Genomic DNA, 16,841 nt, shown 5'->3' with positions numbered 1-16,841 from the left:
GGTCGCGGCTAAAATAAATATATACATAGCGGTAGCACTGATATAATATAGATATAAGGAATTTAACAAAAAATCATATACAAAATATATATTGCTGTATTATTATCGCTCGCTGTCAACAATGGTGCTAAATGAGCAAGTGCAGTGCTCGTAAACGTATAATTTGATCGGTCAAAGATCCAATGAGCTAATTCAATTGCGCAGTGAACTTTCGATTACACTCTGACACCACTTGTTACATACAACACACTTAAACGGCTACATTTAATGATGATGAAATCTAGCTAGATTGGATTAAAAATATTGCTAAGTAGCTCTGCGACTGCGGCTTTGTCTACGTTGTTTTCACGATTTTGGCGTTTTCGTTTTGTCCTATTAAATATAGTCTATATAACTCAGTAGCATAGCATTCTCTTTTTGAAATTTTCAAAATTATTCCGGTATTTTTCGAGTTTATCTATTACATACTAACAAACAAAAAATTAAAACTTTTCTCTTTATAATTATGGGATAGATTATAAAAACCTCAGAGGTATAATTGGTTAAAATTAAATTAATCATTAAATTTCTCAAAATAATGTCCGTTAATTACAACTCAATAAATTAATTTCATAAAATAAAATTTAATAAATTTAAAATTTTCCTCATTAGACGAGTTTTTGCAAATCCCCAATTCTATTTGTCAGGATTGCATTTGCTCTCAAACAAAAAAAAACTGTATAAATTAATACATAAAAATACAGTCTAATTGAGAACCTCTAACTTTTTTGAATTCGTTAAAAAAGTAAATTTCCGATATAAAAACTTACTTACAGTCCTCATTTATAATAAAATTTATTAAACACAAAATGTACATAATGAAATTGTCTGTATTTCATCGGGCGAAGTTCTCGGTAATTAAATTAGTCATCGTAAACAAAATACGTCAAACTAAAATTACTAATTCTAAAATATAATTGAAAATAATTTATAACCGTTTCTTCTCAAACAAGGAGGTATACTGATAATATAATATACCTATTTAGATTTTATGTTATATTAAATTGATTTTTTTTATAAGTACAACTAGGTCGGCAAACAATCGAGGGTGTCACCTAACCGTAAGCGATTATCGCAAGCGCTTTGTTAACCCTACCCCTAATCCCCCCAGTACCTCTGGTCGCCTTACTCGCCACTACAACACGACACTGCTCGAAAGCAGTATTATTTAGCTGTGATCTTCTGTATGTTCCAGGTACTTCCCCAGTCGGACTGCTCCATATTTTGAATACGATATATCCTGTTGTGCCCTATCTCAGTTATAAAATTAATGAATAAAACAAATAAATAAACTAATTAATCTCAGTTATAACATAACTAAAACATGTCATTTGAGTCGTACAAATTTAAAAGAAACAAAATCAAAATCAAAATCAGCTTTATTCAAATAGGCTCCAAGAGCACTTTCGAATCGTCATTTTACTAATTAAAACTTTAAAAATAAATTATTATATTTGTAGAAGTAAAGCTACCACCGATTCGCAATGTAGATTCTGCAGAGAAGAATCGGTAAGAAACTCCGCAGTTACTCTTTTGAAAAAAAAAATATAAACGTTGTTTTAGTACAAAATTAGAGACATGCTGCATAAAATACAGCGCAACTAAGTCCACACATCTCTATCAACTATGTAATCCTGCACCGAATAATAAACTTTATCTATTATTATTTTTTTAATAAAGACTTTAAATTTATGTTGAGACAATTCCAAAATCGTTTGTGGGATTTTATTATACATGTGAATACCATGACTTTTATTCTATGTGTTATATGATGTTAAAACCTTTAAATAACGAGTAAATTTTATTATTAATGTTATAATGAATTTAATAAACCTACAATAGCTAATGATATAATAGTAATATACCACAAATGGCCGAGGTTTTTACTAAAAATATAAATACGTGAACTTATTGTGTGTGCTGTGTGGCTACGGCACTAAAGAATTTAGCCACCCCCTCTCTTCCCGTGGGTGTCGTAAGAGGCGACTAAGGGATAACAAGGTTCCACAACCACCTTGGAACTTAAGAAGCCGACCGATGGCGGGATAACCATCCAACTGCTGGCTTTGAAATACACAGGCCGAAGACGGGCAGCAGCGTCTTCGGTGCGACAAAGCCAGTACTGCGGTCACCAACCCGCCTGCCCAGCGTGGTGACTATGGGCAAAACACATGAGTTCACGTTATTTGTGGCGTAAACTTGTGGAGGCCTATGTCCAGCAGTGGACTGTATAGGCTGTAATGATGATAATGATGAACTTATTGTGACTAAACGTTGTACGCAGATAGATGGAGATATAGAAAGGTCATTACTATTATTTTCTAGAAATTTCCACAGGATTAGAAGTTACGAAACTAAAAACACGAGAGAAACTAAGTAACTAGATAAGTAAGTCTTTTTTCGTTCGTCGATAGCTCAATAGACATTATGTAATCGACATATACCTAACATATAACTATATATAGGTACCTAAGTAAATAACTTTACTGATATAACACCTTATCGCATAAAACCGCGTCTGGTACTATTAACGATTTTTGTATTCGATATTATATAAACTAGTGCTTAGTTCCACATTAGCAGTGTTTACTTTATAGCTATAAATATTATCTAAATAATCGTTTTTTTATATAAACATTCACAGCTATAAATACATTTTTTGCTACGGACATGTGAGTAGTTCGTGAAACTACGAGTTATGTTAAAAAAAAGTACACAACAAACAATGGGTTATTATTTATTTATTTAACACTATATTATACATTTATTTGTGCCCCGCGGTTTCGCCTGCGTTATTACAGCCTAAACCTTCCTCGGAAAGTAGACTACAAAACACATAATAACTTCAATTGGAACCAGTGATTTTGAAATTATCGCATTTAATTTCTACATATATTTCTTTGCAGTCTGGGAGTCTGCCCTTGTGTGTATCTCCATCGTACCTCAGAGAGCACGTTAAACTCTCGGTCCCGGCATTCTTTACACATCAGTGAGTTAGTCAGTTCAGCCTACTTTAGTCCACCGCTGGACATAGGCTTCCCCAAGTTCGCACCAGACATCCCGGTTTTCCGCAATCCTCATCCAGCCCACACCGACAATCTTACGTAGATCGTGGGTCCAACGGGCCGGAGGACCTCCCACACTGCATTTGCCAAGACGCGGTTTCCACATAGTAGGGAATATATCCGCCACCCCGTAGTAGATTAAGCTCTGATCCTTCCACATTTAAAAAGAGATCTATCAGCCCTGCAAGGGGATATAACAAGCTGAATCAATCAATCATTCTACTCTTATCTGCTGCTACCGATTGATAAGGAAATAGTTCTCAAATTATGTCTTACAATAAGATTGCATGTTAAGAGCCTTATCTATGCTTTGACATACAAATCATTTCGATCATTTATCTCTTTCTGATTTTGCTTCCTATTGATAGAGTACTAAGATAAACTGCAACAAGAATGTGTAAAATTCAACTTCTAATAAGCATGATTAGTGATAGACTGATGATTAAAACTATGCGTTAAATCCCAGTAACTATTACAGCTAAAATAAACCTTTTTTTTCATATACACCATTATGGTGGCCAACAAGCATAGACTCCGGCTGATAGTGGTAACTGATGCTCTAGCATATGTACGCTTGAAACACGGAGAACATTGGAAGCACATTGCAGGCCTTACTCCTGGCCTAGATCCTGGCAAGAGCTCTTGAGTATGCGCCCAAGCAGCCGTTGCATTCCTTTTTCTATGCAACAAGGTCGGCAAACAAGTATACGGCTCACGTGATAGTAATCCATTAACGTACCAGATGCCTACAACACCCGAAGCATTACAAACGCGTTGCCGACCCTACCCCTACTCCCACCAACCCAGGAGTTCTGGTCACCTCACTCATCAAAGGAATACAGCGCTGCTTGAAAGCATTATTATTTAGCTGATTGTCTTAAAATAAAGTAGTGTGTGTACTCCTGTAATGATGAAATGGTAGATATAAGTTTCACCTTTTATCCGGCATCCAGACAGATCAAGGATAATTCAAGTAAATGTCAGAATTTTTTAATGATCTTAGTAGGTACTGTAAGAATGCGGAAGTTTGGATGTTTGTTACTCCATCACGACAGAGCGACTGATCCGATTTGGAAAGATTTGAACAATAATTCACTTAAAAAAAGTTTATCTTACACATAAGTTCTGAATAGACTTCAGCAGGTAGAATAGACCATTGGGGTCTGTTTCATCTCAATTAATAAACTAACGCCGAGTTGCACGAAAAGAAATTAAAATTTAAGTAGTGATTAAACTAATTTAATCGCAAGAATTGTATGAAATTCTTGTGATTAAATTAGTTTAATCTCTACTTAAATTTTAATTTTGTTTCGTGCAACTCGGCGTTAGTTAACTATAATAATTATTTAAAAGTACTTATAAATAAAAACTTATAAGTAAAACTATTAGATTTATATTTGCCTAAACAGAAATTTCTGATAAATATCGCGAAATTCGATGATAAAAACGAATCATATTTATTGTTTTGTGTAATTAATCTAAAAAATGTAATTGTTTATTTTTTATTTATAGTATGTGCTTGGTGATTGATTTATTGTTATAACCGAACAAATTTTACCTAATGTTGTGTACACGTGTAATGGTAACTGTACTCGGAATAGACAACAGTGTAATAATAATTATTAATGACTATACAATATATACAACATATGTACTGTGTGGCTACGGTACTAAAGAATATAGCCACACCTTCTCTTCCCGTGGGTCTCGTAAGAGGCGACTAAGGGATAACACAGTTCCGCTACCACCTTGGAACTTAAAAAGCCGACCGGTGGCGGGATAACCATCTAACTACTGGCTTTGAAATACACAGGCCGAAGACGGGCAGCAGCGTCTTCGGTGCGACAAAGCCAGTACTGCGGTCACCAACCCGCCTGCCCAGCGTGGTGACTATGGGCAACATACATGAGTTCACGCTATTTTTGGCGTAAACTTGTGGAGCCCTATGTCCAGCAGTGGACTGTATAGGCTGTAATGATGATACAAGTATATCTCTGGTGAATATCATATGAAATAAATAAATAAAAAATAATACATCCAGGAAATTTATCTGTTGATTACCGTCATCAGTCAAATAGCGTTATCCACAACTGGTGTCCACAAATAAGTCTTAAGATATATTGAGGAAGGTTCCAGAAAAAAAAACAGTTTCCGTCGGGTAAAATTTCGCGCTAAAACAACTAATGTTTGTAATAAATAGCTTGGTATAATTTTATTCACACCGAAACCTTAACCATCTTTTTTCCCTTACATCTAAATGTCATATAATTGTCCTTCGCAATAGCTCTTGACATTTCAAAGTTTATCTTCAACACACGACATTCCTTTAAGAACTTCGATAAGACAAGCATTACGTAGTTCTTTATTTCTAATTTTATAATTTAGTTTATTTTTACGACAAATTATTCGAGTCATACATATGTATCATAACTTTGTCTCTTCTCAAACAAAAAAAAAAACAAATACGCATTCTGAGGGATAAATCTAAAATTTCTCTCCATGTCTTGCTCAAATTTAAATAAGATTTCAAAAAAAAACTTTCGGATGCAAAACGAATCATCAAAATCGATACACCCACTAAAAAGTTATGAGGTAGCTCACATTAAAAAATTACAATCGAATTGAGAGCCTCCTCCTTTTTACGAGTCGATTAATCCATTTAATATTCTTAACATACAGACACGGTCTGCTGTTTCTAAGCTGGGCAACTAAATGGCTATGTAACCTGCGTTTCAGGTAGTGTTCGACTGATGCATTTATTTTATTATATTATTCTATTATTATATCAAATGTAAAATAAATAATTCATTATTTTTGTATTGAATCTTTCGCTGGTGGAACGTAGCATCATTAATTTATGTATTTTCCCCATGACTTGTTTTTAAAAATGTACACGATCTTTTATGTGACTTTAATTACACATGAACTAGAGTTTAAAAACTAAAAAATATATACAAATATTAAGTAAAACATTTCTCGCGCTCAAAAACGCGTAAGAGTTCTTTCAACTAACGTAACGAACTTATTTTATAATATTAAATTATGCAAACCCCGACAAATAACGTTCATTATTTTGTTTCTTAAGTAGTGATGTTTACTTTTGTCTAAAAGAAATTATCGATATCGACGATAATATTTTTACTAGTTTTTCTTATTAGTATTTCTTATTATTACCCAACTTTTTTTTGTTCAAATTTCATTTAATTGTAGTTAATATTTTATTTAAATTTCATTTTATTGCATAAAAAACATTTTACGCAAATAATTATTGACGAAATTCACACAAAGGTGTTAAACTTTGTATCAAAAAACTAAACTCTTTCACATAATTAACAAATCTTTCACTAATCACGTTGTAAATTTTACTGACAAGTGGCTCAACTACTTAAAATACAAATCTCAATAACGCTAAGTGTAACAACATAATAAAATGTAAACAGTTTTAAACATATTATAAGCGTATTACTAGTCAACGTTCTATTTTTAGCTGACGCATTTTATTACGACACTATTTATGTCATCTGCCCACTAAAAACATTACTTGATAATTAATAACTAAGCTAAAACTAAAAAACACGTGTGTTCTACACAGAAGATACATTTTTAATAATCCGGGTTTTTTTTTTATCAGGTTACATAATACCTAGGTGAACAACACTCTGGTAGGCTGATTACGATGAAATAAAACACTTTTTTTCTTATAACACAACTTTATCGTTTACTTGAAAGCGATTACATATTAACATGTTGATGTAGTGCTTGCGTGATTCAGAAAATTAAATAAATCTACCAACGCCATCTAGGCGGCATCGAGGAACTAAACTTATTGAAATAAATTGTAAACAAAAAATAAAGTTATAGTTACAAATACCTACTGGTGTGTATGTTTAATCCGGACATACCGCCCACCAAGGACATTATGCGAAATGTCCTTCAAACCGCCCACCATGCAACAGTCCAAATTGTGAAGAATCCCTTGACTAATAACTTATTTAGTTACAGGTAAAATTGCTACCTTAGACGTAGGTCTTTTAATTAAAGAATTTTTGGTACGTATTGTGACTACCCGCGTGATATTATCGGGTCCCGGATGTTTTTGTTCGATTTTACCTAGCAACCATCGCGCTGGGGGTAGATCGTCCTCCTTGACTAAAACTACATCACCCAGTGATGGTTCTGGGTTCTGATATTCCCATTTATGCCTTTGAAGGAACTGATGAAGGTAATCCTGGGACCATCGACGCCAAAAGTCCTGCATCATTCGCTGGTGAAATTGCCATCTTCGCAAAGTATACATATTCGACGACTCATAATTTGCATCAGGAACAACTATGAGTGGTTCCCCCACCAGGAAATGACCAGGGGTCAATACTACGACCTCGGTTTGATCCTCTACACGAGACAACGGCCTCGAATTCAGACATGCCTCTATTTGAGATAACACTGTGGCCATCTCCTCATACGTCAACGTAGAGTTTCCAACTACTCGTTTGAGGTGGAACTTTGTGGACTTTATTCCTGCCTCCCATAGTCCACCGAAATTTGGAGCGCGAGGAGGAATAAAATTCCACTGGGTTCCATTGGTCGCGAGGTACTCTGCCAGTTCAGGTTTAAAATTAGTTTTCTCTTCGTTGAACAGACACAGTAACTGTCGAGCAGCGCCTACAAAATTTGTGCCGTTATCGCTATATAGCTCTGCACACCTACCTCGTCTTGCGACAAACCTTTTAAAAGCGGCTATAAACCCTTGAGTGGACAGCTCGCTAACAGCTTCAAGATGGACGGCTCTGGTCGACATGCAAATAAACAGAGCAATATATCCTTTGTACGACTTGTTACCCCTACCTTTTGAAATTCTTATATTAATAGGCCCCGCGTAATCGACTCCGCTTATAAGAAAGGGCTTATTCGGATTAACACGCGCGGAAGGTAACTGCCCCATGAGCTGAGATGTGGACCGGTTTGAGTAACGCGTACAAGTTACACAGCTACGATAGTATTTTTTAATTAGAGACTTTGCACCCACAATCCAATACTTCGATCTCAAATAGGTAATCATGAGTTGTGGCCCTCCGTGCAGAGTTTTTTGATGAGCATCAGCAATTAAGAGTCCACTCAAAAAAGATTCTTTAGGTATGAGAATCGGATATTTCTCGTTAAATGACAGCGAAGACATTTCTAGCCGGCCGCCGACTCTAATTATACCTTCTGAATCTAAAAATATATTTATTGTCTTTAACTTTTTCTTTTTTTTATTTATTATTCCGTGTTTTCGAAATCCTTCCAATTCTTCCCAGAACCCTTCTTCTTGACATTTTTTAATACAGACCTTTATCGCATCCTCAATTTCCTGTCGCTCCAATGCTCCTAAACTTGGCATGCTACCTGAACCTTTTCTTAACCTTAACCAACGACGACAATAGGCGACCACACGAACAAGCTTCGAGAATGAAGAAAACCTTTGCCACAAAGTTGTGTCAACGACCGCTGTGTAAACTTTAACCTGCTCAAGATTTGTAACCAGGTGTTTTGGTTTTGTACACCTAACTACCTTATTTTTTAGAAACTCTGGCCCATCAAACCATATAGCCATTTCTGATAGTTCCGCCGGGGAAATACCCCGTGATGCACAATCGGCAGGATTCTTCTTAGTGGTCACATGGGACCAATGATGTGTATCCAAAATCTGTAGGATTTCAGAAACTCGGTTAGCCACGAAGGTCTTCCATCGACTTGGGTGATTGTTAAGCCAGGCTAAAACCACTTCACTGTCAGTGAATGCATGTAACTGATTCCTTTCAACATTCATGACTTCAGCTACCTCAATCATCAATTTAGCCAAGAGAACGGCCCCACAAAGCTCAAGTCTAGGGATAGACACCTGCTTTATGGGAGCTACTTTTGTTTTCGATGTAACCAACGAGACATACACATTTCCCACTTCATCTACAACTCGCAGATACACAACAGCCGCATAAGCCACCTTCGAAGCGTCAGCAAACCCGTACAACTCGCGCTTATATTTATTACACGTGTGTATCCATCGTGGAATTTTAATATTCTGTAAGGCAGTTAAATTTTTACGGTAAGTATTCCATTCAATTATTAAATTACTAGGAACTTGCTCATCCCACCCAATACCAGCTAACCAAAGCTTTTGTATGAGTATTTTTGCTGCTATAATACAAGGAGCTAACCATCCGAGTGGATCAAATAATCGGGATATATCAGATATAATTTTCCTTTTTGTTACAGGTTCCTCTTGTGGTGCAAGATCTACAGAGTACCGGAAGAAGTCACCACGCTGATCCCAGGTAAGTCCTAATATTTTAGTTGTATCATCTACCTTAATCCTTAATTCCTCATCCTTATTACCCTTTGCTTTCCATATTTTAGCTAATATTTCCTTAGAATTGCTTTTCCATTTCTGCAACGGAAACCCTCCTTTCGCTAACACTTCGGTTAATTCTTTATATATTTTATAAGCATCTTCTAGGGTTTCACTTCCGGTCATCACATCATCCATGTAAAAATCATTCAAAATAATTTTAGCGATTTCTGGCTTATTCTGACACTCCTTATAGGCTAACTCTTGCAGTGACCGCACAGCTAAATATGGAGCACATGCGGTGCCAAAGGTCACGGTAAGTAATTCAAACTCTTGAAGCTCCTTTTCAGGACTATCTCTCCAAAGAATCCTCTGAAATGGAGTATCTTCCCGATTTACCAGCACTTGTCGGTACATTTTCACCACATCCGCCACCAAACATATCTTATATTGTCTCCAGCGCATAATTATATGACGTAGTTCGGCTTGCAGTGGCGGTCCGATCAATAAATCATCATTTAATGACTTCCCATTGCTTCCCTTACAGGAGGCATCAAACACTACTCGTACTTTAGTAGTATCCTTATCTTCTCGGACTACTGCGTGGTGTGGTAAGTAAATAGCTGTTTCCTTAAATTTATCTTTATCTGTAACTTTTACCATATGATTTAAGTTTAAATACTCCCTTATAACTTGTATATAATCCTCTTTTAACCTAATGTTCTTTTGCAATTTAAATTCTAAATTTCTCAATCTTTTTTCAGCTATTTTCCTGAACTCACCACGCATGCAGTCCGGGTTAGCCGTACGAAACGGCAGTTTTACGATGAACCGACCATCTCCATCCCGTTTCGTAGTATCCTTAAATAATTTCTCACATTTAATTTCCTCATCTGTGAGCATTCTTTTTGTTACAGGTGGTTCGGCTTCAAGTTCCCAAAACCTCTTCAGCATATTGTCCAGTTCCAGATACGAATGCATCACAGTTATGTGAGAATGGATATTTGACGTGCTGTCTACCTCACAGACGCCAGATATTATCCAACCAAAAGCAGTATCCTGCGCCAAGAGAGATCCGTTGAAGTTTCTTTTAATGCCTTCTTGAATAATCTGACTGAATATCTCCGCACCTAATAAGATATCAATCTTATTAGGCGTGTGATACTCGGGATCAGCCAGATCATCCAGAGTCAGGTTTTCCCATTCTACCCTAGTTGCCTTCGCAACTGGGAGAAGAGACGTAACCGACTTCAAGACATACGCATTAACCTTCACTTGAAACCTAGGATCAACTCTCGACCTTAAATTGATTTTGACTGTGGACTTGGAAGTCACACTTTTGTCTCCCCCTACACCAACTATGGTGTTTTTGACCGCAAGCCTTTTTAAACCTAAGCGCTGCACCATAGCCTCGGTAATAAAAGAACCTTGCGACCCCTGATCCAATAAAGCCCTAACTGGGAAATGAGTCCCGTCCTTCGACTCAGCTTGCACCACAGCTGTAGTCAATAAAACCGTTTTAGAACAGTTTCCTGTCGAAAAACAAGACACAAGTGTTTTATCTAAACATTCTGCTGGAACAGATAACTTATCACTGCTTGCGGCAGTATCCTCATCCGTTGACCTTCGACTGGTCGACGAGGTTGATTGATGAATCGCCCCAACTTCAGCACTACCAGAACCAGAATCACCACTGGGATGTAATAGAGAATGATGTCGACGTTTACACACCTGGCATCGGACAATATTTTTACATAGTTTAGCGGAATGGTTGCTATTTAAACAAATAAAACATAAGTTTTTATCTAACACGAACTCACGGCGTTTCTCATTACTTTCTTTCCCAAATCTTTTGCACGTAGTTATCTTATGATCCGCATTGCAATACGCACACGATACAATCGGTTTATTTTTAACCACGTGAAAAGATTTAGTAAATTTTTTCTCACTGTGATGTACCTTAAAATCGATATTTTCTAGACCTCTAAAACGCCCTATTAAAAAATTGGAAAAATCTTGAAACGTGGGTAATTCGTCACTCGGATCTGAAGATACCTTTAACTCCCATGCTTTTCGCGTGTCCTTATCTAATTTAGCGCTTATAATGTGGATAATCAGGATATCCCAAGATGAAACATCCACACCAATATTTTTTATTGAGTCTAAACAATCTGAAGTTGTACAAATTAAGTTTTTAATTTCCGATGCTGATTCAGACACCAAACTTTTTTGACTTAGTAGACGCTTCAAGATGCCGTTCGCCAAAAACCTTTTATTATTATACATGCTATCTAATTTCTCCCAGGCAACTTGATAACTATCCGACGTCACCTTAATATTGCGTAACAGTTGTTCGGCTTCCCCGGTTAAATGTCCCCTTAAATAATAAAATCTTTGGGCATCATCCAGTGACTTGTTTTCATGCACAAGCCCTAAAAACAAATCCCTGAATGTCTGCCACTCTGTGTATTTACCGGAAAAGGTAGGTATTTTAATTTCCGGCAACTTGAAACGTCTTGCTGAACTCTCACCTTGACTATTTGAACTTAACTTTACTTCTAACTCAGGCGCTTTTAATTTATATAACATTTCTTTTAACTCAGTTTTGAATTGAACATATAATTCTTCTACATCATCATACACACTATTTTTGTGATAATCTGAACTATACAAATCAGTTCGCTTAACCTGGCTTATAATTTTAGCATGAGTGTCTGTAAACAAAGTCCACTGTTGTTCCAAGTTATCTAGCCTGGTTTCAATATAAGCAACCGTCAAACGATCCTTAGGAGACTTTTTAAAATTAGTCTTAACTTTTAGCATTTTAGTCCTTATGTCTTCCTGCAGATCATTAAACGACTCCATTTTAAATTTTTTAGTTTAACAATTTAATCACTTATAGGTAAATATAAAACAGTAGTATCAAATATAAAACAGAACACCAACTCTTTACAACTAAATTATTTTTGTCCAAATTTTTATGATCTAATTTTTTCTAAGTCCAAGAAACAGATGAGCAAAATTTTACAAGTCTTTTTAACTTTAAATTCTAACTAAAATCGGGCATAGGTTCCCCGTCTCGACCAATATTTACTTAAAACTATTACAAGTCTTAAATTATTGATATTCTTCTAAGTTACTGTATAATTCACTATCTTCAATTTTTTAAGTTCAACTAATCTTTGAAATAAGGTTCAATTTTCAAGTTAATTTCTTCTATTTATAATATTTAAAAATGTACTCACAATATATCACCGCACACACTCACTTATCTTCGCTATAATGCACCTGTGGCGCCCTCTAGCACTCCGCAACCTCACCGCTGCTTGCCGCTTCCCGTCCGTCTCTCCTCCGGGTTGTAGACACCCGGCTCCTCCACTGCCTCGGCGCCGCACGTGGCACCTCGCTGTAGGGATGTTCTGGACAGCAATCCACTGCCAGTAGTGACGAAGCTGGTGGTACTACTGTACCACTGACGCAGCAATAACACAAAAACACGCCTTGCCTATCCGGCTCGAAGGACCATGAACAACACTCTGGTAGGCTGATTACGATGAAATAAAACACTTTTTTTCTTATAACACAACTTTATCGTTTACTTGAAAGCGATTACATATTAACATGTTGATGTAGTGCTTGCGTGATTCAGAAAATTAAATAAATCTACCAACGCCATCTAGGCGGCATCGAGGAACTAAACTTATTGAAATAAATTGTAAACAAAAAATAAAGTTATAGTTACAAATACCTACTGGTGTGTATGTTTAATCCGGACACTAGGTCTTGATAAAAGTTCCCTATATGTTAATGTTTTGTTGGTGTATACCTATAGACAACACGATTGCTATTATTTGCGTTGTCGTTTATAGCCATTGCCCTGTTGATCAGTCATAGCGTGATATTTTATAGCCTATGTTAAAGGATAATATGTCATTCTAATGGTGATATAATTATTTGAATTGAGAAATAGAACAGCTCAGTTTAGTTTCAAGTTCCGAATACAAATCAATAATGACGTCTCTGTGTCATTAAATATACATTTATTTTAAAAAATGTCAACGTTTGTGATAAATCAATTTTTATATTTAAATTTGTAATTTAAAAATAGCATACAGTTATAAACGATGATTAATTAATGAAAGAAGGCAGATGATAATGTAAATTAGATTATTTTTGATCACTTCAATATAAACTAATGAATCAAACATTTTCGTTATATTTATGAAGAGGTTCTGTATTATGTTATTTATTTAATTTCAATTAAAAAGTTTTATAACGGCTTTTTTTATTTAAATTAGTGTGAGACTAATCATATATACTATGAAAATGTTGATAATTTATAGTTTTTTACAGTTATCTACTGAATAGTAAAACACATCAGTCCATAAAATACGAGTAAGTAAATCACTGTCGCTCATAAAATAAGAAATACGAAAACGATTTTGTCGAAGCTGGGTCCGAGCCAGTTCTTTGTTGTATTCGAGGAAAATAGAAAAAATAAACAAGCACATAAGCAATACTTTCCATTTATTGTTTTAGTAGATGATCCCTGCGGTTCCGCCTGTTTTGGAACTCCGCTTTTATCAAATATATGTTCTCTAACTAATGGGAAATTTACTTCCTCGTAAACACTTTCTAATACAAAAAGAATATTTTTATATTGACTTAATATATGAAAATCTTTAATCTTTCATTTTTATATTAAATTTAATTTAGTTAATATAAACTTGTCATTTTTTTAAAGTCAAAAGGTGAATAGACACTTAAATTCAACGAATTCATGATGCTCTTTAAGGAAAAACGATATAAAAGTACAATGTAACATACATAACAGTCTACTACATGGTATTTTAATGCTATTTCTTATTCGTATATATATTTTATCCGGTATGTCCCCATCAACTTAAACAAAAACAAAACAAAACATTACTCACATTGATGACGCGATCTCTGGCGATCATTTTAAATTTATTGCACAATGTAAATACCACAAAAATATAATCACGATGCACAAATATTCGATACGAAACAACACTTGCCTAGTTTTAAAAACTATTTACAACTTTCAAAGTCTATCGGTATCTAATAATCGCATTCTCGCGCCACAAACGGCGCTCCGCTGGAGTATCATTTTTCACTTTTTAACACAAAAAAAAAAATTAACCACCGAGCACTTTTCGACTCATAAAACAATCACAGCACTATTGACGCTCTCCGCACAGAACACATGTACTGAGTCTAATTCGGATCGACTCCAACTTGGCAAAACACAAAAGTGAATAGTTCGCTACTGATGCGTACGCTACAGCCGTATAACTACAGAGCCAACATGACGGTACTCCGCACGCGAGAACGAGATAGAAAATCAGTTATCAACGCGAGAGGTGAACTTTTACGTAGGTAAAAACGGGATGGATATATTTCTTGCAGCTACGGATTTAGTATCCGGTATTCCCGTTTGAGAATTTGTATGTTTTGTGAGGTGTAGCTGCAATAACGCCGGTGGTGGTCAGCAGCTGACCTCTATAGATTATCTATAACTATAAATAAACTTGCAAAAGTTATTAGATTTTTTACAGTATTGATGTTAAATTGCAACATGAACAACAACCCTAAAATGAAAGCCTTCAAACAACAGACACAATAGATACGAAAAAGATTCTTTTAATTACGATACTTTTTAAACAATTCTTTAAACAAAGAAAGTAAGAGTAAGATAAATGTATTAAAATTTATAAATGAGAATATTTTAAAAAAGTAAAATAAATTTGCATTACCTAATTAGCGATTTAGATTATTTCTTCTTAAAAAATAATATAAATTATAATACATTAGAATAAATCATTAAATAAAATAGTATAGTTAATTTAATTTATTATTTATTTAAATTAATTTATATAAATATATTCGATATAAATAAACTAATTTCATCGATAACGCACATCACTAGATACAAAAGTCAGTGTGGTGGGGCTCTACCGCACTCCTACATAACAACGATGGTAAAATATCGTATTCCCGTTAGAATTTCTCCTTCATGGCGAAAGTTATCTACTCGTATATACATACCTCGTTAAGATAAATTATGTAATTACAGTCCGTTATAAAAAATCAAAAAATGAACTTATTATTATAAATTTTAAGAATTCTAAGCCTGTATCCTAATAATGAATGAAAGAAAGGATCACTATTATTAATACGTGAAGCAAAAACTTTGTATCCCATTTTACGATAATTACGCGGACGGAGGAGTATGAAATTTCGTACACTTATAGTTTATATAGAGAAGGAGTGCAAATGGTAATATTATTTAAATGTTATGCATAGAAATATATTAAATCAATAAAAAAGACATTACACACACTACCATGTATTTGAAATACACACGTATATTAGACCCTTTTGTTGAAGTCTGTGTAGTAAAATTGAAAATTTTTAAAAATGGTTCTTTATTTTTATTACTTTTTCTTGTTTTTTTTTTTTTTTTTTTTTTTTATTTAAATTTCTAATTATGTTCTAATTTCGACCAGTGGGCGACCACTAGTATGATTTTATTTTGTAAGGCAGGGTACGTAGGCATACCGGCTAACTTAAACTTTTGACATAAAAAAATTATATTATGAATAAAAATATAGATAATATTTCAACGGATTTTCTATCTGTCTATCAATTCATTAATTTCTGCTGTATCGTCGAAATGAACTAAAACAGTCTGATTACTTCTTACATCTTAGCAAAGGCCTCATTCTCTATAGGAGAGTCTTGTTATAATAAATAATTTCCCACTTATGGTTAACACATATTTTGGGTAACAGCCTAGGAATGACGGCTTTACTTACTTTACTCCATGGTGAGGAGACTTACAAAGAAAGATAACCACTTTATTATTTTTATTGATTTGTGTAAAGTTTAAAACTAAACACAATACATTGCGCAAAAGGCGAACTCATTCCTAAAGCCATTCAGCCTTAACCGATGCACAAAGACGCAATATTTGTACAAATACTATTTTTTTCTATAAGCATTTCTAGAAAAATGATATAAAAAATGTGCTGTATGTATGTGCTGTGTGGCTACGGCACTAAAGAATTTAGCCACCCCCTCTCTTCCCGTGGGTGTCGTAAGAGGCGACTAAGGGATAACAAGGTTCCACAACTACCTTGGAACTTAAGAAACCGACCGATGGCGGGATAACCATCCAACTGCTGGCTTTGAAATACACAGGCCGAAGACGGGCAGCAGCGTCTTCGGTGCGACAAAGCCAGTACTGCGGTCACCAACCCGCCTGCCCAGCGTGGTGACTATGGGCAAAACACATGAGTTCACGTTATTTTTGGCGTAAACTTGTGGAGGCCTATGTCCAGCAGTGGACTGTATAGGCTGTAATGTATGTATGTATGATATAAAAA

The 16,841-nt window shown here is 35.1% G+C and overlaps 1 protein-coding gene across 1 annotated transcript in view; it reads right to left on the bottom strand.

Moving 5' to 3' along the window:
• LOC123656258 (protein halfway) overlaps positions 1–14,707 on the bottom strand; it is a 54,439-nt gene extending 39,732 nt beyond the window's left edge. Inside the window, exon 1 of the mRNA XM_045591967.1 lies at positions 14,367–14,707. Within this exon, the coding sequence (XP_045447923.1) occupies positions 14,367–14,393 (27 nt within the window). The 5' untranslated portion in view covers positions 14,394–14,707. The remainder of the gene's footprint in view (positions 1–14,366) is intronic.
• Between the last annotated feature and the right edge of the window lie 2,134 nt (positions 14,708–16,841).

This window comes from Melitaea cinxia, chromosome 9, assembly GCF_905220565.1.
Source record: "Melitaea cinxia chromosome 9, ilMelCinx1.1, whole genome shotgun sequence".
NCBI lineage: Eukaryota > Metazoa > Arthropoda > Insecta > Lepidoptera > Nymphalidae > Melitaea > Melitaea cinxia.
This window is presented reverse-complemented; position numbering and strand designations above follow the sequence as displayed.